This window comes from Montipora foliosa, chromosome 6, assembly GCF_036669935.1.
Source record: "Montipora foliosa isolate CH-2021 chromosome 6, ASM3666993v2, whole genome shotgun sequence".
Taxonomy (NCBI): Eukaryota; Metazoa; Cnidaria; class Anthozoa; order Scleractinia; family Acroporidae; genus Montipora; species Montipora foliosa.
Genome location: NC_090874.1, coordinates 46,349,305 through 46,372,458, shown reverse-complemented (window position 1 = coordinate 46,372,458; position 23,154 = coordinate 46,349,305). Strand labels below are relative to the sequence as shown.

The 23,154-nt window shown below is 38.2% G+C and overlaps 1 protein-coding gene and 1 long non-coding RNA gene across 3 annotated transcripts in view; both read right to left on the bottom strand.

The window, feature by feature from the left end:
* The window catches only part of LOC138008433 (uncharacterized), a 586,097-nt gene that overhangs the window by 346,064 nt on the left and 216,879 nt on the right, over positions 1-23,154 (bottom strand). The gene's annotated exons all lie outside the window — the stretch shown is intronic.
* On the bottom strand, positions 9,334-10,299 carry LOC138008738 (melanocortin receptor 4-like). Its single transcript, XM_068856042.1, has one exon. The coding sequence runs from the start codon at positions 10,297-10,299 to the stop codon at positions 9,334-9,336; it is 966 nt and encodes a 321-aa protein (XP_068712143.1).

The window sequence follows — 23,154 nt, the reverse complement described above, 5'->3', positions numbered from 1 at the left end:
GAAAAGGGCGTTGCATAGTTTGGTGTCGTTATAGAATGTAGGGAGTGGAGGTTTGATTATGGCGGCCACGGTGGTGTACCAGTCAAAACAGAAACTAAAGGAAACTCAAGTTAATTTGTACAGCAATGTGGCCACCGAAATGTGACATACTGCAAGGGATGAGGTTTGTTAATCTTGAATAAAGTAATGAATAACCAGTGATGTTGCATGGTTTGATGGTAGTGCTTTATTTAGATGTCCCTGATCTGGACTATGTAATCGCAGATATATGTAAATAATAATAATGATAATAATAATAATAATAATAATAATAATAATAATAATAATAATAATATATTAAACTTCTATAGCGCCTTAATTATTAAAATATTCTAAAGCGCTTTACAATCTAAAAATAATAATACAATATTATTTTTTTCTAAAGCATGTTTGCGGGCCGGAATCCTAAATCATTGAATCTTATTGGCTAATCGCGCTCTTTTACGATACGGACCACGGTCCGAAATCTATTCCGTACTGAAACTGTCGCGGCTAATTGAAAATTTTTTCACCACGGCGCGACACCTCTTAAAATGCAAATTTTCCGGCGCTTACTAACCGTTGCAAAGAGAAGGCAAAGAAAAGGCCTGGTTATTCTTCAAAAAGGCGAGTATTCACATGATTTTGCTTACAACACTTTGCTGGTTTGCTGTTTTCGAGTTGTTGGTTTTCTTGAACTGTTGACAGTTGAACCTAAAACAACTTACACTGCAGAGCAGTTTTTTAAACTTGTTTTTTCGGTTGACATCCGTAATTTTCTTTGGAGTTCCATTTTCTAATCTCGTTTTATATTGCTTCATTTAAGAATATATGTATTCCTAGCTAAAATAGGCAACAAACACGTCGCGACGCTGTGGTTTTTCGCGTTGTTGTTTTTCGTGAACTGTTGACATGCTGTTGAACTAAAGCGACTAACTGCAGAGAGCTTAAATAATAAGATATGAGGGCAGAGACAGATGTTTGAGTATATTCACTAAAATGTTTCCTGCTGTTTTAAGAACTTTTGTTTCATTTTCAACAAGACAAAGAATTTTAATACGTAGAACATTATTATCCTGTTTGTACGAATTTTTCAAACATCATTGTTTAGTTTGTTTAGCTCGTTTCTCTGTGCTTGCTATGAAATATAACAGTTTTTTTAATATTTATTGCACCAAGAGATATTTGAAATTCTGTTTTATCGTTAATCTATCATTTTTCTCTGAGCTATGCGAACGGAGCGCTTTTTTCAGTTATAAGTTAATTTCAACTGTGACAGTGCGACGTAGAACGCGTAGAAAGACTTCTTGCAAACCAGTTTAATTGCCTGGGTTCATTTTCAGAAAACCAATAGCAGAAAAAATAAATACGTTATTCACCGGCCTAGGTCGGTCCGTATAGAGAAAAAGCTGTGCCCTCAGCCTTGAGTACGTCACTCGGCCTGCAGCCTCGGGCCGTACTCAAGACCTCGGGCACAGTTTTTTCCTATACGGACCTCCCAGCCGGTGAATAACATATATGTATGTAACTATCTATAATTAAATACAAACAAATCTAAAATATAATAAAATATAATACCAGTATAATACAAATATCCTAATGAAACGCTTTCCTAAAAAGGTGGGTCTTTAAAAAAGTTCATACTATCACGTGTTCTAAGTGACAATGGCAGAGCATTCCAAACAGTAGGACCTGCGTGCGCAAATGCGCATTCACCTAAGGTCTTACACGTGGAACGTGCATAAAATTTCCAGAATCAGATCTCAAACTATACCTAGTAACAAGTTTAGCATTAATTAGCTTCTTAATATACGTTGGACCAAATCCATGCCGGGAACTCCTTAAAAACTAATAGCGCAATCTTACATTCTACTCTATACTTAATTGGCAACCAATGAAGCCGCTTAAGAAGTGGAGAAATATGTTCAAACTTAGGAATAAGACAAGTTACCCGAGCAGCAGCATTACGTACTTTCTGTAAACGATCATACTGATATTGAGGAAGACCATACAAGAAGGAATTACAGTAATCTAAACGTGATGTTACAAAAGCATGAATCAAAGTCTTTGAGGAGTCCTCAGACAGATATTTCCTAACTTGCCTAATATTGTACAATCCCCTGAAATGTAATCAATATGACATTTCCATGAGAGGTTCGAGTCAATGAGTATACCAAGATATTTAATATAATTTTCATTTCTAACGGTTGGCTAGTATTGGAGTTGCTGTCTATTATTCTAATATTGGGATGAAAGGAAAGAGTCTTTTGGCGTGGATGAAAGATGATATAATTAGATTTTTTGGCATTCAAGGTTAGTTTATTGACAGTTAACCACATACACACTTTGGAAAGCTCTTCGTTAAGTTTTAAGATCTCTGTTTGCATAAGTTACACTAGTATCATCGGCAAACAAGTAAAAATGAAACTTATTGGAAGATTTATATAAATCATTGACATTCAAGAGAAAATGCAAGGGTCCCAGCACGGAACCTTGAGGAACTCTGCATAGGGTTTGACTGGCGTCCGATATATAACCATTAACAGTCGTATATTGTGTGCGACTAATTAGATATGACCTAAACCAATCATTTACTACTCCTTTGAAGCCCTAGCTTTCAAGTTTAGAGAGAAGAATATCATAAAGCCTTTTTTAAATCAATGAATAAACAACAAGTGAATTGGCCTTTATCAAAATTAGTAAGAATGTCATTTAGGATTTCAAGATGAGTCGCATATTGTGTACTATGCCCTCCCTCCACAAAGCCTACCACGGAATCCATGTTGAGATGAATATAATATATTATGTTTGTCAACAAACTTAATGTGAGTCAATGATTAACGAGTCTGATTAACATATATTAAATACAAGGTGTTACAAATGAACCCACTAGGAACTCGGAAAAATCCGAGCCCCAGATGGGATTCGAACCCACGACCCTCCGTGATCTAGTACGGATGCTCTAACCTCTGACCTACTGGAGACCCTATTGTGAGCAAGGGCGAGATGTGGGTATTTGACTCGAGCTGCATCACGCAGCCACAGAATCAAATAGCGACTGACAGGTGGTGGTTGTTTGGCCGCATCGTTCACAGAAATATAGGCAACTGTATTTCAATGATGCTCTCAATGTTACTGCGCGATGCAGTTATGAGCTATGCTGTCAGTCGCTATTTGACTCTATGGTTGATTTCGGCTTCAACTTCTGCAGGGACGAAAGGGTCAAAATAAAAAGAACTTACCATTGACGGATCTAAAAAAGTTCTTAAGTCATGGCCTAGTGGCGGAGAAGATATACAAGAAGCCAATCTGTGTCCAACGATCAAATGAAGCTATGTTTTTCGCAGTTATGAACGCAATTTTTGCACTTGCCTAAAGAAGCCTGAAAAATTCTGGACTTCAAAGGGGTTTGAACCCGTGACCTCGCGCTACCGGTGCCGGACGCTCTAACCAACTGAGCTATGAAGCCACTGACGTTGGGAGCTGGTCATTTGTGGGTTCTAATGTTCCCATTCAGGCTTTTTCACGCAAGTGCAAAAATTGCATTCATATAACTGCGAATATCATAGCTTCACTTTGATTTCATATCCGCAGTTCATATATGATCCATTTCATATGTATCATTTCATTGTGTCCAACGGTTGTTTATTTGGGAAGCCAACAATATTTCTTCAAGCTTAGCTACTGTGCGTTTAGGACAATTTTGCGTTTTTGAGCAAATTTAATTTATGCAACAATTATTTACAAACAAGAAGCTATTTCAGCAAGGAGCGACTTAAAGGGAACGTCCCCTACAACAACAAAATTATAACTCTAAACCACAGAACATAATGTTTACAATTACAATTCTGCAAACAAAAACGCTGGTTATAATTTTGGCTTTCAAATTTCCCGGGCGCCGCCATCTTAAATGATTGTGATGTAACGGGGTTACTATGCCCTATTGTTCCAGAACAAACGTTCTTTGTGTCAGAACAATAGGGTAACCACGATACGAGCGTTTTTGTTTGAACAATTTTAATTGTAAACATTATGTTCTGTGGTTAAAAGTTATTTTGTTGTTTTAGTGGAGGTTCCCTTTAAAAAAATATATTTAGCGTTTCGTTTCCGGAATGGTAAGAGCGGGAGAAAAGATAAAATATGTTGATTCGGCTCATTCGAATTACTACTCAGTATGTCCACATTACCAATTATCATGGAAAGCGATAACTTTGGATTTTTCATTAGTCTATCGCTTCAGTCTAACCCAAAATCATTCAGGCAGCTAAGGCTTTTTATTTGTGATCCTTTTCCATTGCTTTTGTGTTCGTCACGTTTATAGCGGCGCGCGCGAGGAGCACCATTGTTCAGAAAACATGGCAACCCGTCGATGCGAGAAATATGTTATTTCTGGCGTATGAGCCTGCGAAGAAGGCAGAAATAAATATTTCGACGGCACGAGATTCAACAGGGCCTGGGTTCTAGGCCGGGTGCACCATGGGTAGCCATATCGGGGTTATATAAAGCTGCGTATAACACGTGTACGTCATCTAGGCTTCTGAACCAACCTCTCCTTGGTTTTTTCTTTAATTTTTGTTTTTTGCTTTTGTTTTATGTCCTCCTTAGGAGCTTGAGCCTTGGTTCCTACCCAGATTTCCTGCTCGCAGTTTTTCCCTTCGGGGCTTTTTTGGGCAGGTTTTTTCTGGCCTCCGTCTTACCGCATTTGTTTTAGTTGTAAGCGGTAGCTCAGCTCTGCTAGTTTTCTTATCTTATGTACTTGTTTGGTTTTTTACAGTTGTCTAGATGTTCCTTTACTTAATATATTTACGTTATATGTATATGAAATTAATCACTTGATGTTTTATATGCTTGTTTTCTATGTATGATTAGTTCAGCTGTCCTGTGACCGCTCTTTAAGTGGCGAGATATGTCTAGCTTTACGTAGTTTGATTGCTTACAATGTGACAGACTTCTTGTAAGGGGTGTTAGGCATTTGTTTACCCTTGTTTTCGTACCCTAGCCTTTTCTGGTAGCCTAACTGGCAATTGGCCTACATGCCTTGTTGGGTACGTTAGTGAACGATTTTCAGTTTTTTCCCGTTGCTCAGCCTCTGCGGTCCTTCAGTGTTCCCTGTCCCAGTTATTCGTCAATCAGAGTTTTATTTAGTTTCCCCAGCTTAACTGGCATCCTAACTGGCAGCTTTACTGGCAGTCTAACTGACACTAAGCCTGCGTGCTTAAGTGGGGGATTCAGGTCGATATCGACCTGATGTAGCAGTTCTTTCAAGTTCTTTTGGTGAAAGCTAGTTTATTTACGAGTGTTGTACACTAGTTATTTACCTACTGCTGTATTTTATAATTACTTTTAAGGTTGGTTCTCGCCAAGCCGTCCCAAAATAAACTTATTTGCCTTTACATTTTGTCTGTTGATGTTGTGTAGTGGAGTCTAAATTTTGTTTTATAGCCATGACGTCATCGATCGTCTGTATGTACGTACGTCCACCCTTCCATGCATGCCAATGTGACCAGTATCATACTAGTTTACAGCATACATCTTTGATATTGGACATCCATGTTTTGATCAATTGACACCCGTCAAAACAAGGTATCCGCTGACCAGTATCACGTGACCATACCGCGGGCTCAAGCTCAGAGCTCACGAAGGTCAGCTTTATTGAAGAAACTGTGGTGCTGCGTCGGTGGGGAAGTAGTATACAAAAAATTTGGTTTTATCAACGGAGTTGATAATGTAAATTGGCCACCGTACAGAGATTCTAAAAGCTGACGTTTCGAGCGTTAGCCCTTCGTCAGAGCGAATCGAGGGATTATGGGTTACGTGTAGTTTTTATAGTAGAGTAGGAGCTACGCTATTGGTGGTAACATGGCAACGTGAAAAATAGGAATATATTAGTTAAATGAAAAGCGTTCGTTAATACCGTGAGGATTAAGGGTGCCGATTTGGAAGATGAATTTTTGTTCCAAGTTGACCGCTGACCAAGTGCTGGTTTTCGATTGGATTGCAGGCTCTACTCAGGTTAACTCACATAAATGAGGCTTCATTTTTCGCGCGCTTTCTGTGACTCGACCCGGCTACACGGTCATACTACATCAACTATGGCTCTTACACAGTCAACACTTATCGTGTTCAGGTGGAAAACGGTTTGGAAACTGTTTTCTTTCTGCATTTTTCGATGGTTTCAATCTAGTTTGACGTATATCATGATAGCTGTGGTCCACACAGGCGGCTACGCAGATATTCAAGTCAAGCATCGGAGTGATATAAACTTAAAGCTGAGTGCTTATTTTTAATTTGCTTAGAGCTGCTTTTTTTTCTGCATTGCAATTTTTGGTATAAGACTTATCTTTAGAAGCTCTGACAAGGTTACATGTGCCTGGAGGACCTATAACTAGAACACAAACGAAAGGGGAGCGAAAGAGAACGACAACGACAAAACAAAATACCGGTCATAGCTCATACTTGTTGGAAGAAGTTACTCCACAAATTCTTTCCTTGGGCACTAAACCGTTTGTTGTTTCAAAAAGTGGTTTAATCGGTTTTTCCTTCAGGAATGAAAATCGAATTTTTACTGTCAACTGGAAGTAAAAAAACAATCATCTGTTCTCTTTTGGACACAAAGAAAAAGTTGATTTGTTTGTTTGTTTTGCTCTATAATGCGATCGAACAACTTGAATGCTTTTTAATCCGTTTCCCCCTTTTGGTTTTCTATGTGCCTCGACAGAGACAAGAAAACTTTACCCTTATGTTATAAACACGTAATCGCAATGAGCTCTCGTAAAATAAGGGGAAAATGTCACTAACTTGTGTTTTCAGAGGTTTGTTTAAAGCACCTAAACGTTATTTAAGTGTTTGAGTGTTGTTGTGGCTCAGGGTGTGCTTGTTTTCCTTTAAAACTCATGCGGTTGAAGAAAAATTCATTGCCAAACTGTGAATTGCAAACTTTAAGTAAATTTCACTCGAAAAACCGATATCGTACTCATCGCTTCGTGATTCATGCGATATGGGTTTTTAGCGTAAAATTTACCGTGGAATTCACAAGTTAGGCAATGAACTTTTCTATAGAAGAAAGCAAATAAAATAATGTAATTATTAAAGCAGCAGCCGGAAACGCTAATCCCCCAGTCAGTAAGAAAAAGGGAGCTCCGCTTTTTGGCTTGGCTAAATCTATATATTTGATAGATGTGTAGATGTTTGGGTATTCACAGTTTCAGCGGTGTCCGTTTGCGCGCTGAAGCGAGACTTTCGGGTCACATCCGATTAGATTGAGAGAAGAGCATAAAGAAAACTAGCGCGTGAAATGCAAAAACAATAATGATTTCCTATCCACAGAAGGAGAAACTACAATTGTTGAATGGATGCTGCCCTCGATAGTTCCCACATTTGGGGTTTTTACTTCGATTAACACTGCTGTTAGTTTTTCACACGCTTTCATTACGACATAAATTTCGAATTTTGTAGTTTCTTAGGTCTCATGTTTCTTGCGTGATGTACTCAAATCATCATTTGTTTCCCTTTAAGAGTAACTTAATTATATCTAGCCCTCACAGCACAAGTCACTCCCTTTATTATCTGGAAAGGAAGAGATCATCTCACACGAATAAAAATTTAAGGAATCACTGGACATCTGGGAGATTAAAGTACCTTTTATTTGTTCTTCATTCGATTTTCGTTTATCGCGTGATTCGCCTTAGATCAGAGTTTAGTAGTTTTCTGTTTATTGTATGTTCAAGCTATAATCCTGGACAAAATTGTTGACCATCTCTCTATTCGTCTCTCCATAGGAAAACAAATTTCTTTCAATGACATAAATCTGCCATTTACGAACCCCCTCCCCCCCCCCCCCCCCCAAAGCAATGTGTTTTGATACCAAGGCTGTTTGCGCTTCTTGTAAACAACTTTGCTTTGGGTCTGGAAGGGGGAAGGGGTATTTTAAGCCTTTTATTGTAGTTATTGTCTAATGGTCTAAACTTGAGGTATGTCTCAACTACTTTTGTCCAAGGTTGTGGTTTGAACCACATACGAAGACGGAAGAATACACAAGAACACTCAGCCACACGGCTTAATTAAGGAATTCACGTTCATAAACTTCTATTTCCTGTTTTGAGTCGAAGAGATCAAGTTTTTTATTTCTACAACAAGTTACAGGAAATTCCGAAATAAACTGTGCGTATTGAAATATTTATTTAGTCTCTGTTCGATTACACTGTGAGTTGATTTGGCTCACGAATATAACACTACCTCGTCCCCTACAAACACATCCATATGCTATATTGTGCCTTTCCATAGTATTCACTATAAAAATAGTCCAGACAAATCTCAAGCTACTCGAAAAAAAAAGCAAAGAAAACAGTCGAGGATCAAGAAATCACACAGTCCTTCGATAAGAAATGCTAAATTCTTGTTTTGACCCGAAAGCCTCGTTTTCGCACCTTCTGAAACTAACACCGCTAAGACGCAAACTCTAGTTTAAATTTGGCCACTACAGCTCACTGTGTAAATAGTTTATCCTGAAGTCAAAATAGATATGTTTCGTTTCTGAGGAAACGAAACAAAACTAAGTAGTGTTTCGTTTCCGGACTGAGCAGCTCTGAGTATGATGAGAAATATGCCGCATTCGAGCTCGATTCCCTGGCCTGCTTCTTCCATTGTACGAGTTTCCAGAAGTACCTGTTGGGTTCCTAGGCCTTTTTCTTTGTTATTTTCCGATTGGCCCAGCCAGCATTACTCCTGGGAGAATCAAGTTTCCGCGCCTTCAATACCGCCCAACTCAGTGCCAACTGTTTTTGTGTAACATGCACTACAGGCAACCCAGTTTACGCCTACGGGGGTCGTCACGAAGGCTCGACTCCTGCAAAGGGGTACTCAAGTTCTTTCCGATTCCCTCGAGTCAACATCGAAAAGGTACATCTCTTTATTATTGCTGTAAACAGTTGGTTCGCTCTTTGACTAAAAGGGACTCCTCCTGATGTTTATATGAGCATTAATCGTGCTCCCGCAGCTCGGCTCAGGTCGGCTGTGATTGTCAAATTGCGCTGGCGTTTCGATTTTCATTATTCCCAGTTGAGAACTTAAGGAGCAAGGAGGGCACAGTCGGTTAGTGCACTACCTTGGTGCAAGAGGTCTTCAGTTCGATTCCCGGATCTCACATCCTTGTTTCGACTTCTTTCCTTTCAGTGTAGCTCAAGTAGCTTTAAATACTCGTAAAATGGAGCACTGATGGAGAGAGGGAAGTAAAATGAGCGCACCGTCGGCCTCAGGTTTGTTAGTTGAATTACTGTTACGAGTTATCGACGTTAAATATAGTCGCTTTACTTAACTTTACTTATTGCTATTTCTAAAGTGGTGGCTTGTACTACTGTTACCCAGGGCTTGAGGATCCAGAGATGCTGTCATGCGTGTTACACGATTCATCTGGAGAGACTGGCGTTGTGGTTCAGTACTGTTATGACACCTGATTAGCGCGGCATTCCGAAAATCCCGCATTCGTAAGGTATAAATTATAGGATTTACAAAGGAATTGGCGTAGAACAAGACACTAATGGAATGGTAGATATTAAATAAGGCCTTTGTGGATAGTGTGTTGGATTCTCTTACACCGAGGATACAGTAGAAAAACCAGGGAAGAATGGAGAGTGTGCTGAGAGCAGTGACAACGAATAACGTGGCTGTCAGTTTTCTGTCGGCGGCCCCTGCCCCAGATAGCTGTGGAGGGGCATTTCTTTTCACATTAAAGATAATAATTATATAGGATACTATGACGGTCGAAAGGACAATTATACCGAGTGAAGCCAAAACGATGCTGTATGCTTCTGCGTCAGTAAGGAATAGAGCACTCACTGCAGACGCCAGGATAAGAGCTAATAGCCAAAGGCAAACAACGGTCTTTAAATAAATCAAGTTCATTATTCGAGAGTGTCTGAAAGGAAATAAAGTTGCATGAAGACGTTCCAACGACACCAAGGCAAGATTAAGCAGAGAGCAATTTGTAAAAATGTTGTCAAGGTACATGACTGTGAACTTTTTCCAACCGAATCCACTTTCACTCTCAAAGGTTAGCGTATGGTAAATATGCATGGGCCCTGACACAGCTCCCACCAGCAAATCAGCCACAGACAGGTTTATGATCAGGTACGTAGTGCACTTGCGTAGATGGTGATTTCTTGCAAAGGTGATGATAGTGAAGCTGTTTATTAGAAATATGATGACACATTCAGGGATGTAAACTGCAAGCCACATGGTATTCAACCTTGTCGAACGATCATATGTTCCTGTTTCATTCGGCATTCTCAAGCTAAGGCAGATTCAAATTGTCTGGCGTTGTCTCTTGCCTGTTCTAATAAGTTGACAAATCAAAAGATTAAATTTGCTGAAAAAGAAATCTCCGAGTCTCCCTTTTTTAGCGGGGCCGAAAATTCCAATTGGTTTTATCGGTAAGAGTGACTGGGGTCTTTTAAGAACAGTTACTGCGACGGCAACGTTCCATCCCGTTTACGTCGTACAATGTGGATGAAATTAAAATAAATTGGTGAGTAAAAACAGAGACTATAGGGTTGACAGTTTTACGCTCACGTTGTCATCAAAACCTAGAAATTGGTGATTTCTTGTTGTTACGCAGTGTACCCCAAAAATATGTGCTAAAATGCGTGCTGCAAGTGCAGCACGAATTTTTTTTGTGGCGTTGCCGTTGACGTGGCAGGTGGAAATTTGCGTTTTTCTACAAATCCAGGAAACTTCTTTTATTTTAGTTAATTTCTTGCGTGTTTTCTACAGGTATCTATCTAGCAAATAGCGATATTTCTCGTGACGTCATCTATTGTTATTAATATGCCAACCAGAACATAATTGGCTGTTGAAACAATGACTTCTTTTGTTTCCTGGTTGGCAAATTTGAATATCAAAAGAAATGTGACGTCAATGTTTGTAAACAAGAAATATCACTTTTGTCAAAATCGAGAGACACTGAGCTGGAATGTACGGTGGCCCACAAGGGACATGCTGCAAATTAAAGAGTTGCCGCTAATAAAGTAAAGTTGCTGCATATTAAAAAGGTGCTGCAAATATAATAAAGTTGCTGCAAATTAAACTTTCTGCAAATTTAAAAGAGTTGTTGCAAATTAAAACATCAATTGTATGCGCGCGCACTGAACGAAGGACAGGTACAAAACACAGGTCACAGGTCCCAAGTCACAGGTCATTGTTTTATCAATACAAAAACAACCCTAACTGTTTACAAGTGCTAACATTAGGCCTAATTACGCCTTAGGTTAGCTTTAATAGATGTTTAAGTACTTTCTGTATTGTTAAAACAATGACCTGTGACCCGTATTTTGTACCTGCTTTTCCTTCAGTGCGCGCGCATACTTTTGATGTTTTAATTTGCAGCAACATTCTTTTAATTGCAGCAACTCGTTTTGTAAATTTGCAGAAACTATTGTGAATTTGCTTGCGACAACTTTATTTTATTTGCAGCAACTGATAAGATAAGATAAGATACCTGCAAGAATCTTAAGGGACAGCCTACCAGCCACTTCCACCATAATTACCAGATTGATTAACAGTTCATTTGAGCTGAGTGTCTCCCCAAAAGCATGGAAAACTGCAGAAGTTATCCCGATTCCCAAAGACAGCAATTCGGACGAGCCTTCTTGCAATCGACCAATTTCTTTGCTTCCTACCTTATCCAAGGTGTGTGAGAGACCTGCTCATAAACAGTTTGTTGACTTTCTCTCCGTAAACAATAAACTCTCCACTCACCAAAATGGCAATAGGAAACTACATTCCACAGAGACTGCCCTTATCTACGTTACTGATGAACTTTTAAAAGCTATGGACGAGAAATTAATTTCTATACTGGTACTTTTAGACATGTCTAAAGCGTTCGATAGTTTAAATCATAATATTCTCCTAAGTAAGTTACGTAGATTAGGCCTTGCCTCACACAGTCTCTCATGGTTTTCTACTTATCTTTCTGATAGGACTCAAAGGGTGCGATATGGAGACGCCGTTTCTCAAATGTTGACTTTAACACATGGCGTTCCTCAGGGTTTTATTCTAGGCCCTGTACTTTTCACTACCTATATTGATGGGTTGATTAACTTAGTTACTCACAGTCAAGTCTCGTGTTATGTAGACGATAGCCAGTTGTTTTTAAAATTTCAAGTTTCGAATGTACACAATGCTATAGCTACAGTAAATGCTGACCTACAGGAAATTTGCAAATGGTGCGCGAGAAATTCATTGCTTTTAAATCCGGACAAAACCAAATTAATGGTTGTTGGCCTACCGCAACTTACTAAGCAGTTACCACCAATATATGTTTCTATTTTCGATAAAACTATATCACCAGTTCCCTTTGCTAGGGACCTTGGAGTATATTTAGATCAGCGTCTTTCATACGATACTCAAATTACTAAAACAGTTTCTAGTTGATTTAATCAGCTATTAGTACATATAAACAGAATTAAGCATGTTTTGGACAGACCAACACTTTTATTACTCATTAAAAGTTTTGTGTTCACTAAGCTCTTTTATTGCTCGTCGGTATGGGGAAACACTTCTAAGGCTAATATACATAAACTCCAACTGGTCCAAAACTTTGCTTCGAGAATTATTCGATCATATTAGCGAAGGTCTTAAGTCGCTAGGAATTCTCAAGGTAAAAGATAGACTAGATATCAATGATGCAGTGATGGTATTTAAATGCCTAAACAATCTCGCGCCCAAATATTTATGTGACCAACTACAAATGAGATCCTCTGTTTGTACCAGGGTAACGCGATCTGCAAACAACCTAATTATTCCTCGTTGTCGCCTAGCAACCGGACAGCGTCGCTTTTCATATAGAGGTGTAAAAATCTGGAATGGATTAAGTAACGACTTGAGGAACTTAACTTGTTTAAATGCATTCAAAAGGAATTTAGTTAGACAATATTTAAATAAATTATGTTAATATACTTGTTCTTAATTACTATATTTATCTTATTTATACTCTTAGAGAATATCAAAGTTAGTATGTTCATATATTTGTTCTGAATTATTGTTCTTTTTGTAGTATTGTACTGAAAAGCCCTTTTAGGGAGTTGCAATAAAACGTATGTATGTATGTATGTATGTATGTATGTATGTATGTATGTATGTATGTATGTATGTATGTATGTATGTATGTATGTATGTATGTATGTATGTATGTATGTATGTATGTATCTGGTGGACACATTAGAATATATAATTAACCTGCATTGGCGTCGAAAGTCATTGTAACTAGAATGTCGTTTTAGTGGATCTTTGAGGAAAATATACCCTTATGGATCTTGAATTGGATAAAGAAGACAGGCGGGGAAAAACAAAATTTCTGGCCCGGGTTGCTCAAAAAACGGTTAGCGCTAACCAGCGTTAAATACCTTGGAAACCTATAAGTTTTGATCCTTGTTAACCAACGGTTAGCGCTAACCAGGCTTCGAGCAACTGGCCCCTGGAATCGTAAAAGCGACGAGTAATGGTCTCCGACAACAATTGCATCTTTCTCCGTAGGATATCACAAAGTGAGCTTTATTTCCAATTTTATTTTACAAACTGTGCTGTTATGTACAACACCAACCTCGTTCCCAGGGTCTTCTCGGCTTTCAATATGGCGGCGGGTCTTGAGAAGACCCTGGCACACAGCAGATCACGTGATCAAGGATGGACAAATATGCAATTTTTTTCAAAATGGCGGCAAAGAATAAGGTGAGAGAAATCTGGGTACGACAACTGCCAACAAACAAAATGGAGTACGAAGGGGGAACCCAAAGCTGTAAACTTTGCTTTAAGAAACCAAAAATACGGATGGATGAATGCACGAGCAACGAGAATGCGGTAGATGACAGAGAACTCTTGCTTTTCTTTTCATTTCATGTTATTTTAAACCAATGCAATTTTATAGACGGCTATTATTTCTCGAGGCTGTGATTTTTAAACAGTTTGGAAACAGCCATTGCACACAGTTTCACCCGTAGCATCACAGACATTTGATTACCTTAAAATCCAGTGAGCTAAGGTTTAATGAAAGCCCTGGTTCTAGCTATTTAGTCACGGAGGTGTGTTCGCTGGCTTCCGTAATGTATAGTTTATATTGCATGTTTATTTTCAATCAATTAAACCTAATTATCATTAATTTTTCATACACTTGAATGATTATCTGATTTCTTATCTGTGTATATGAGCCTTCTGACAACGACTTTCCCCAGTATACATTGACCCAAAGCTATTTTCCTAAAAGGAAGTATTATTATACCACATATATATCTGTGGTACTTCATTTTCACATTGAAACCATTAGATTGTTGTATTATGGTTTTATCTCTCATCTCATCGATTGACTGCAAGTATTGTCATGTCAGTCTAAAATCAGTATTTTAATTGTCTTCTGATTGCCAACAGGGAACCACAGCATGTTTAGTGCCCACATTCTGATTCTTACAACTTGTTATAATTTGTAAATATATTTTGTGGTAAAGTTGACGTAATCAAGCACATGTACATTTTTGAACATGCTATTCCATAGGATTAGCAATCTGCTTCTTGCACTTTTCAAGCTATGAAAAGATCTTTTCCATGTCTTGTCCTACCAGTGAAGACAATGTGATGTCTTGGAATGCTGCTCATGAAATCTGTTGAGCCTATTTAAAAAAGGGCACAATTTGTGCAAGTCCTAAACATAAGCATCTCATCATCTTTAGCAGTTCTTGTCAAATGAGCCCAGGGTTAGGGGTGGATCTTTGCTGTTTTATCAAATTGGCCTTTAATCTGCTGTTTTGGAGGCAGTGACAATGGCACGGTTTGTTTTATTTGCCTCCATTCCTTAAACTGCATTTTTTGTTTCATTTCATTTACTCAGAAACGAATTGTATCTATTTAGACTTCAGGGTGAACTATTTATACAATGAAGTAGAGTGATCATTCAAAACAGAGTTTGTAATTGAACATCTGAACATCTATGAGACGTAAAAACAAACTTGTGAACATGTGAACCTGAAGTATAGCAAATCATAATGCTGACAAGCATGAAAGTGAACGAAATGGGTCATAAATATGAAGTTTTCACTATCTGAATGATTTTCGGTTATATTAAAGGGATATATTGTTGAAAAATCCAAAGCTATCTCTCTTCATGGTAATAAGTAATGTAAACAATCTTCCCACTGGTGAGTTGTAGTACCGGTAGTAAATTGGGTTTTCCAGGAACCAGTTATTATTTTAAAGCTAGTACTGGTAACTTCCTAGGTTCACATGTACCACAAGTAATGGAAGATTCACAGAAAATGGAATTTGAAATTTTATGCTGTGGCATTTGAAGGAAAATTAGGTATTTGTAGACAAGTATCATTATGTTCTTCTCTTTAATGGTTAATATTCCTTGACAGGCTTCTAACCGTTCAGATAGTTTGCGTCCACATTTTTGTCCTTCTTTGTTGAGAGTTTCAATAGACAAAGCGAAATATATATGACCGACCAAATGACCCACACTACAGTATTTTATCTTTTCTCCTGCCCTTACCATTCCAGAAACAAAACACTATTTATTTTTGTGAAATAGTTTCTTGTTGCTGGTGAAGTTGCAAATTTCCTGTGCTTTGTCACCTTCAATTTTATTTCCCAATCCCCCTGTCCAGTCTGCAATCTTCCCCCACATCACTCGATGTACCACATCTTCAGACAGTAATTAAAATGCCACAACTTGAGCAATGCTAGAGAATATTTTCAAAGCATGTTTTGAAAACGAATAATTCAACTTAAATTATTGGAGTACCAGAAAACTCACAGGAGTGTGATGCTAAAAAAGTAATGTGTACAAAATTAAAGAATACTGTTTAATATACATATTTATATTTTTAAATCAGAAGAAGCAAAAATTGAAGTCGTTAGCAAATTGACAGGTCAATAAGACTATAAGGATAAGCCTTAAAATTATTTTCAAGAATAATAATTATTGTTAAGACTTCACAATCTTAAATAACTCTCTTGGAAAATTACAAGATGACATGCACTTTGTTTGGGGTGAGGAGATTAATATTTTTTATTATTGAAAGTAAAAGGCAACGATGAAAACCGACCGAGCTAGATCTCTCTGTGCACCACTAGCTGAAGAGTGTGGAAGGGATGGGAAAGAATATGGATTACTGCATCTGCAGGTCTATTGAAATAAAACACAGGTCACATTCCACAGGTGAGTGTACATGTCACAGTGCTGCAGACAAATAAACAACACCAAAAGTGTCTGCTAGCGCTAATCACTCAACAAAAATGTTGTTTCAGGTCTCGGGGAAACTTTTTGCTTAGTTGTTGATTATTGGAGCAGCGACCTCTAGTCTTGACCTGTATTTAACTGACCCGCCTTCGTTGCAGCTGTCACACGAGTCAACAGAACCACATACAACTGCTAAATCAACCACATCAATAATCTACGAACCCTGTTGCACAATTTTATAATTTGTAACAATCTGACATGGTGCAAACACTGAACAACAGTAACAATACTCGCGTCAAGGAATTACAATTGTGAGACGCCAAAATGAACCAAAACGTAAAGGTACGTTCGAAATAAAATCAGTTAATTACCGTTGCGTCTTTCAAACACCATTATATCCTTCTTTATTATAGAGCGATCGCTATGCCAAAAAGCCAACGTAGTTTTAATGGGAATCGAGGCCTGATGTAGATCATCGTACAACGTGAAAAAACGGTGAATTATTTTTGACTGTTATGCTTGTTAATTTGCAGCTGCTTCTTACGGAACAGCTACAATTTTGAAAATGATTTAAACACGAATTCTGTTCTTCTTCTGGCTCTCCTCACTAGCCGCCATCTTTCTTTCGACATTAAACCAATCAGAGTTCATGTGAGAAAAACACCAATCAGCGATCTTTTTAGTTCACTGTGTGCCAGGGTCTTCTCAAGACCCGCCGCCATATTGAAAGCCGAGAAGACCCTGGGAACGAGGTTGGTACAACACCGAAACCAAATGGCAAATTCTGTATGGGTGTAAAAGGAATTGAACGCCTTGAAGGCATCACAGTGTTTACTGAAGTCGCATCTCAGTTATCTGGCAATTTACATTTAATTTGTACTCCACTCTGCACAGTTTTCAGGTAAAAAATAATAATTGAAAATGTGATAGTGAAGAATTATAGGAAAGAAAGCTTGTTGTCTATATTTTGTGCTTTGTTATTCACGGAAAAGGTTTTTCCGAAAAGGGTTTGATCTGAAGTTTATTTAATCACAGATTGTTTCTTGTTTGCACGCACGCAATTAAAATAGGAAGGGTTTTTTTTTTTTGTTTGTTTCAATAAATTTTAAGCTGGAAAAGACTTTTGTGACATTTTTCGTCCAAATGAAGGGCCAAAAATAAAACTTTTTAACGACCTTTTTAAGTGGAATATTTTTTGTACTTTAATATTATCTGTCAAAAATTTGCATAATGAGCTTGAAATAAACACACTCAAGAAATTTAATTGCATTTACCTCTTCGTCGAGTTCTCGTTAACATTGTACTTTGTTCAGGCGATAAAAACAATTTATAATTTGACTAATTCTTGTTGGTCAAGAATTATTTAAAAGAAAGCTCGTTGTCCATTTTTTGCCTCATTATTGAAAAAAGTGGTTCTTCAGTGAAAGGATGGATCAACATTGCTCCACACAAGATTGCTTCCCGACCCAACAGATGAAATGAAAATATTCGGTGAAATATTAAAACAAAGTTAAAAAAGTAAAGACGGAAGTGTCTTAGCTAAAAAGTACGTTGTTAAACTCTGAAAGGGACGAACGATTAACATTCTTCCCTGTAGTTCATTCAATGTAAACAAGAACCTTGACACAAGGTGATCACGTCTACCCTTGTGGTTGCCTAGCACGTGGTCAATTTCTTCCTTTTGACATAACATCGTGACCTTCCCTTGATTCATAGAAGTCAGAGACGAGACTGCAGAAATTTTAGTGTCCCTTAGAAAATGGTGACCTTTTTATTGACTGCTTTGAGTTCGTTTCTTATGCCTCAGATACTGGAATAGTATTGACTTAACCTTTTATCGTTTCGTTTTGTTTGTAGCAAGCTCCAATTGCTTTTTGTCAATGCAAATATCACAATAAACGATCTTTTTTACCCCACCGTATGTGGATTAAAAGCCATTTTTTAGTTGTATTTACGGGAGTAAAATTTGCTGTTTTTAATATTGCTGGTGTCTTTTTTTTCTGCTGGAACTTATTTTTGGGGATCAAGTACCATCCGCAAAATCCGCAAAAACTAAACCCCGCAAAATAAAAGTGCTAACCCGGTAACTCCCAGCTTTTGCGATACTATTTGCTGCAAACGTGAAACCAAAAAAAAAAAATTGACCTGACATCAGATTAGACTGAAAAGAAGAGGAATTATGAAGCGGAAACAACATGTTCAGTCCTTCCTTAGTGTATGGCATAAACGTTTGCTTAGTGCAAACGTGCATACATGACATGCAGAAAAGCGTCCGTCACAGCAATTTGCAGTTAGTTTTTTTACAGACCATTTCACTTAAAGGGGATATGTCACGTTATTTTAGGGTGTTGCGGGGAAATCTTTAGTTAATCACGAGTTAACTCGAAAATGGTAATGAGGAATTCCTTTACCGATAAAATTATCGTTACATCACAAACTAAATGATTCTGAGAAAAAAGACGACCGTTATCCAGGCGATTTCTCATAATCTTGAGAAACTTTGTGCCGACCTTTCTCAAGATTACCTAAATGTAATGCACCTATCAATGTTCATCCGTGCTTCTCTTTCCTTTGGCAGAATTTCTTTTATGTTGTTATGGCAATGTTTCATTCTCCTTTTTGGGCATTTTACGAATCATGGAATTATATCATTTTGCGTGACATAGCTCCTTTAAAGAAGAAACGAGTGAGTTTCACTCAAGAGCATGTCTTTTTATCTTTGAACTGAATTTATTACCAAAGCTTAAAAGAATAAAAGACCTCAAAATGGGACAGGACATTACAAAATAATTAAACGTGTGAACGTGTGAGGCAAAGAGCCTTTGCTTGCTCGACGTCTGGGAGACCCTTCAAATGGTCTTAATTATCCCCCACTTGGAAAAATTAACTGGAACGCTGCAGTTCAATACCACCCAACTCAGTGTTTTCTGTTTTTGTGTAACACGTACCACAGACAACCTAGTGTACGCTCACGGAGCGGCTAGTCTCACATGTGAATATCCTCACTGCATGCGGTAGAGGTATAATTTTTTTGCATAAAGGAAAATCCAAGTATTTCATCAGTATGTATACAATAATGAGTCTTTTTACATATAAAATAGTTATATTGTTTTTCCTGGTGAAGACGAATGCTAAGTATATACCACACAAAATGAATAACTAACAGACCAAATACCGTTCATTACGTACTGACAAAATCAAATGATTCCGACCAAGGGAGCCTACTTTTGGCATCCATTTGGTCGGAGGTGGATAATATTCAGTTTCTAATCACCTTACAGTCAGCGGAGTAATAACGTACTACTGAAGTGTTGTATACACTAACAAAAGAAATAACGATTTTCTATTTTGTGAAGACCACTTGTGACGCGATGATTAACGCTACGAGGCTGGATGCGACAGATGTCTTGGATTATTTCGCTAAGGATATCTACTTCATTTCCGAAATCGGTAACACTTTGTCTAGTAAAGTTAAAAGCTGAAAGCGATAAAAGTTATGAACAAATAAATTAAAATCTTTTTTTGTTGAGCGCGTTTTAAGGCTTTCGATCAGAGCTGGCTCTTTCCACCTGCCTCGTGCTGAACAACTCTCTGTCCTTTCCCCAGATCAGAGCTCAAAAGTAGAATCCTCTTATTATTTTTTGACATCATAGAGAATAGCATATAAAATATGAACATCTTGATACTCGTTTGGAAACTCTTATGTCCGATAAGCTTATTCCTTTTATCGAAACGTTGTCACTACACCATGTTTATCTTTCCTTCTTTTTTTTCGGTGACCGGAATTTTATGGATTAAATTTAAGCCAAATCGTCTCTAAATTTTGGATGCACGGGCCCACCAAGTTGAAGTCACAGGTCCTTTATCTCAAACAAAAAATTATTTTATCCAGGATATACAGACGAAAAATACAATCAACTTACTGGTCGTTTTCTTGACTGCAAATTTGCACCGTGAAAAGCTTATCCTTTTTTTTTTACGAGAATGTGATTGTAAATTTGCATGAAATGACAATCACTTTTCCTTTACAAATTAGTTGGCTCGTCTAATTTTCTGCCCTTTCATTTAAGTTTACTTCGGACCTTATAAGTTAAATATAATGGCAAACCCCACCACAAACTGTCTGTCATTCATCTCTCTGTATTCAGGAAGACTTGAAATGTGGACAAACGTTTACAACTCAGTTGGTCGACTGCGTCTTCCTTTTACTTTAATTTTGAGCCTTGTATGTATAATAATTTCTTTTTCATAAAAGAAAAAGAGAAGAAAGAAAGTAACTTCATTTACGTGTCAAGTCTTGTAGTGCTGGAGTACTACTTGGGGACAGTGTAAACTGAACTCAACAAATTAACGTAAATTGTGGCTTCCCCGTTCGCACACCTGGCGTCGGGAGGAGTTTCAAGAAATCCAGACGTCGTTGTTATTCGCAAGATAATTAACAACTATTCACCGAAGTGGAGGTAGCTAGCCACCGACACTGAGGTGAATAGTTGTTTTAGTATATACTAAAACAGTGAGATAATATACAGCACAAAAATTAATTTGGATGTTTTCTTCACTTGTCACGAATGCAAATCGGGGCGCCTTTTTTTCCGAGTTGCTCGGAGGTAAATAGCACAGGATATACGGAGTTTGACGAGCCAATCAGCGCCTGCGTTCAATGCTAGCCACTGTTTTAGTATATACTAATCGTTGTCATTCGCAAGATAAAAAAAAAGGTTATTCCAGAGCTTGAGATAACAACTTAGTGCCGCTTAACGGCGGCTCGAACACTACATAGGATACATCACACATGTGAAGTGTAAAACAACATGGCGAGAAGCACTGCTCCCGGGCGCGGTTACTTAGCGAGTTGGTGAAAACCGCAGACACCTATTTTATTACTGCGGTACTGCAGTAAGAAATCAAATCAAATTAAATTTTTGTTTTTGAGGAGAGGAGCTAACCCGGACGTTAATAGTCACAGACCAATTTCCCTTCTCAGCATCTCGGGAAAGATCTTAGAAGATATTGTCTCTGACACGTTGAACAACCACCTAGAGACACAAGGTCTATTAATTCACAAGCAGTAGGGATTCCGAAAGAATTACTCTACTGAAAGCATTTTACTCCACCTAACAGAAATACTGAAAAGTGGTCTGGACAATGGCCTGCAAGTAGGCGTGCTTTTCATTGATTTTCGGAAGGCGTTTGGCACTGGGAAACATACTACCTTACTTAAAAAGTTAAAAGGCATTGGTATCTCGGACAACTTGTATTCTTGGCTTGCTGATTACTCGTCTATGCGGAAACAATTTGTTCAAATTTCAGTTTCGGAATATTAGTCAGAGACCAAAGGTGTCAGGTTTGGTGTACCCTAGGGCTCAATATTAGGGTCAAAATTATTTTTGAATATTTGTAAATGATCTTGCAGAAGCAATAACAAGCGGTGAGTTGTTTTTGATCACCGATGATACAACTATCTTTACTATATTGGCTAGAACATTGATAACACTGAGAAAGCTTGAGCAAGGACGACGACGACGGCTACGAGAACTCCACATAACAATAGGTTTAATGAACAAAAACAATAGCTCTGCACGCCTCCCACGTGCGTTTTTCCATTTTGATACACTTCTTTCCCGTTCTCGTCTTGACAACGACGTGAAATGATGAAATTTGATAGGGACTTTACGATCTACGACGCAGTCGTCAATGAGAACGCCACGAAACAAGATCATTGGTTAAAAGAGGAAAAAAAATCATGCTGCACGTGCGGTACTCTGCACAACAACGAGGTGAAATCACCGAATTTGAGGCTTTGACGACAACACGAGCGCACAAATGTGGATCTATAATTCTCTATTTTTATTCCGAAACCGCTCGTACCAATATATTTTTAGGATACTTGGGGGTTTGGGTGGAAGGGTAAAAAGAGGGTGGGGGGGCTCAAGGCTGTTTTAGATTGGCTAGAATGGGAGGCTAATATTTTGAAAACAATTAATTAATGGTAACTAGCTACTTATTCAGCAGAAATTTACATCGCGATACGCTGATTTTGTGACTTATTAGGCTGCCTGATAGGGTAAGCAATGGCATTTCAATGATTTACATGGTAATTTCGTCTTTGCTGATACGACATTCACCAGGTGTATTTTTCGGCATTGGCTAGTCATATCTATATGATGCAAGTACGAAAAAATACGGAAATAAAATCATAAGTGGAAAAATGGGGGAGGGCGGGAGGGTTCATCAATTAAGAGGGGGGGCTGCTTGCCATTTTTAGACCTGACATCGCGCAGAATTCTATTGTCTTCCGTGACATTTACTTTCAGTGCGAAATATGTGACAAGTCCGGTATAAAGAAGCACGCATTCAGCACTGGTGGGATATGATCGGTCAATTGATTTAGCTTTGGGAATACTAGAGTCCCTTCGCCGAATTCCGCAAGTGTCAATCAAACGTTAAGATGAGCAGAATAAATTTTCAAGGTGCGGAAAGTGAACAATAACTCTAAAGATTAAAGAGCGGACTGTTCGCTTCATTGAAAGTGACATGGCAAACAATTATTTTTGTTGATATGAGTTTATTTGGTTCAACAGACCATCAGAATAGAAGTGTTTTAGAGAAAACCGTGGAAAGTTTTGGTTACGCGGGCTTACCTATGCTTGCTTATTCCTCATGCTTTATCCGCTACCCGCTACCCAGAAAAATCTTGAAATAAACCAGGTCAACCAGCGCAATGTGTAAATATCCGATCGATGTTATTTTTTTTTGAAAACAGACTTGTAGAGCGAGTTCACGAAGCATTTTCCCGTTCATTGCCGGTTGTCTACACAGCCTCATCAAAGAAAAAGCCTCTTTCATTTTATCTTTTGTCCGTGATTTGCTAGTGTCCCAGTGGGAAAGTCTTTTGCTTGTTGAAAATAATTCGT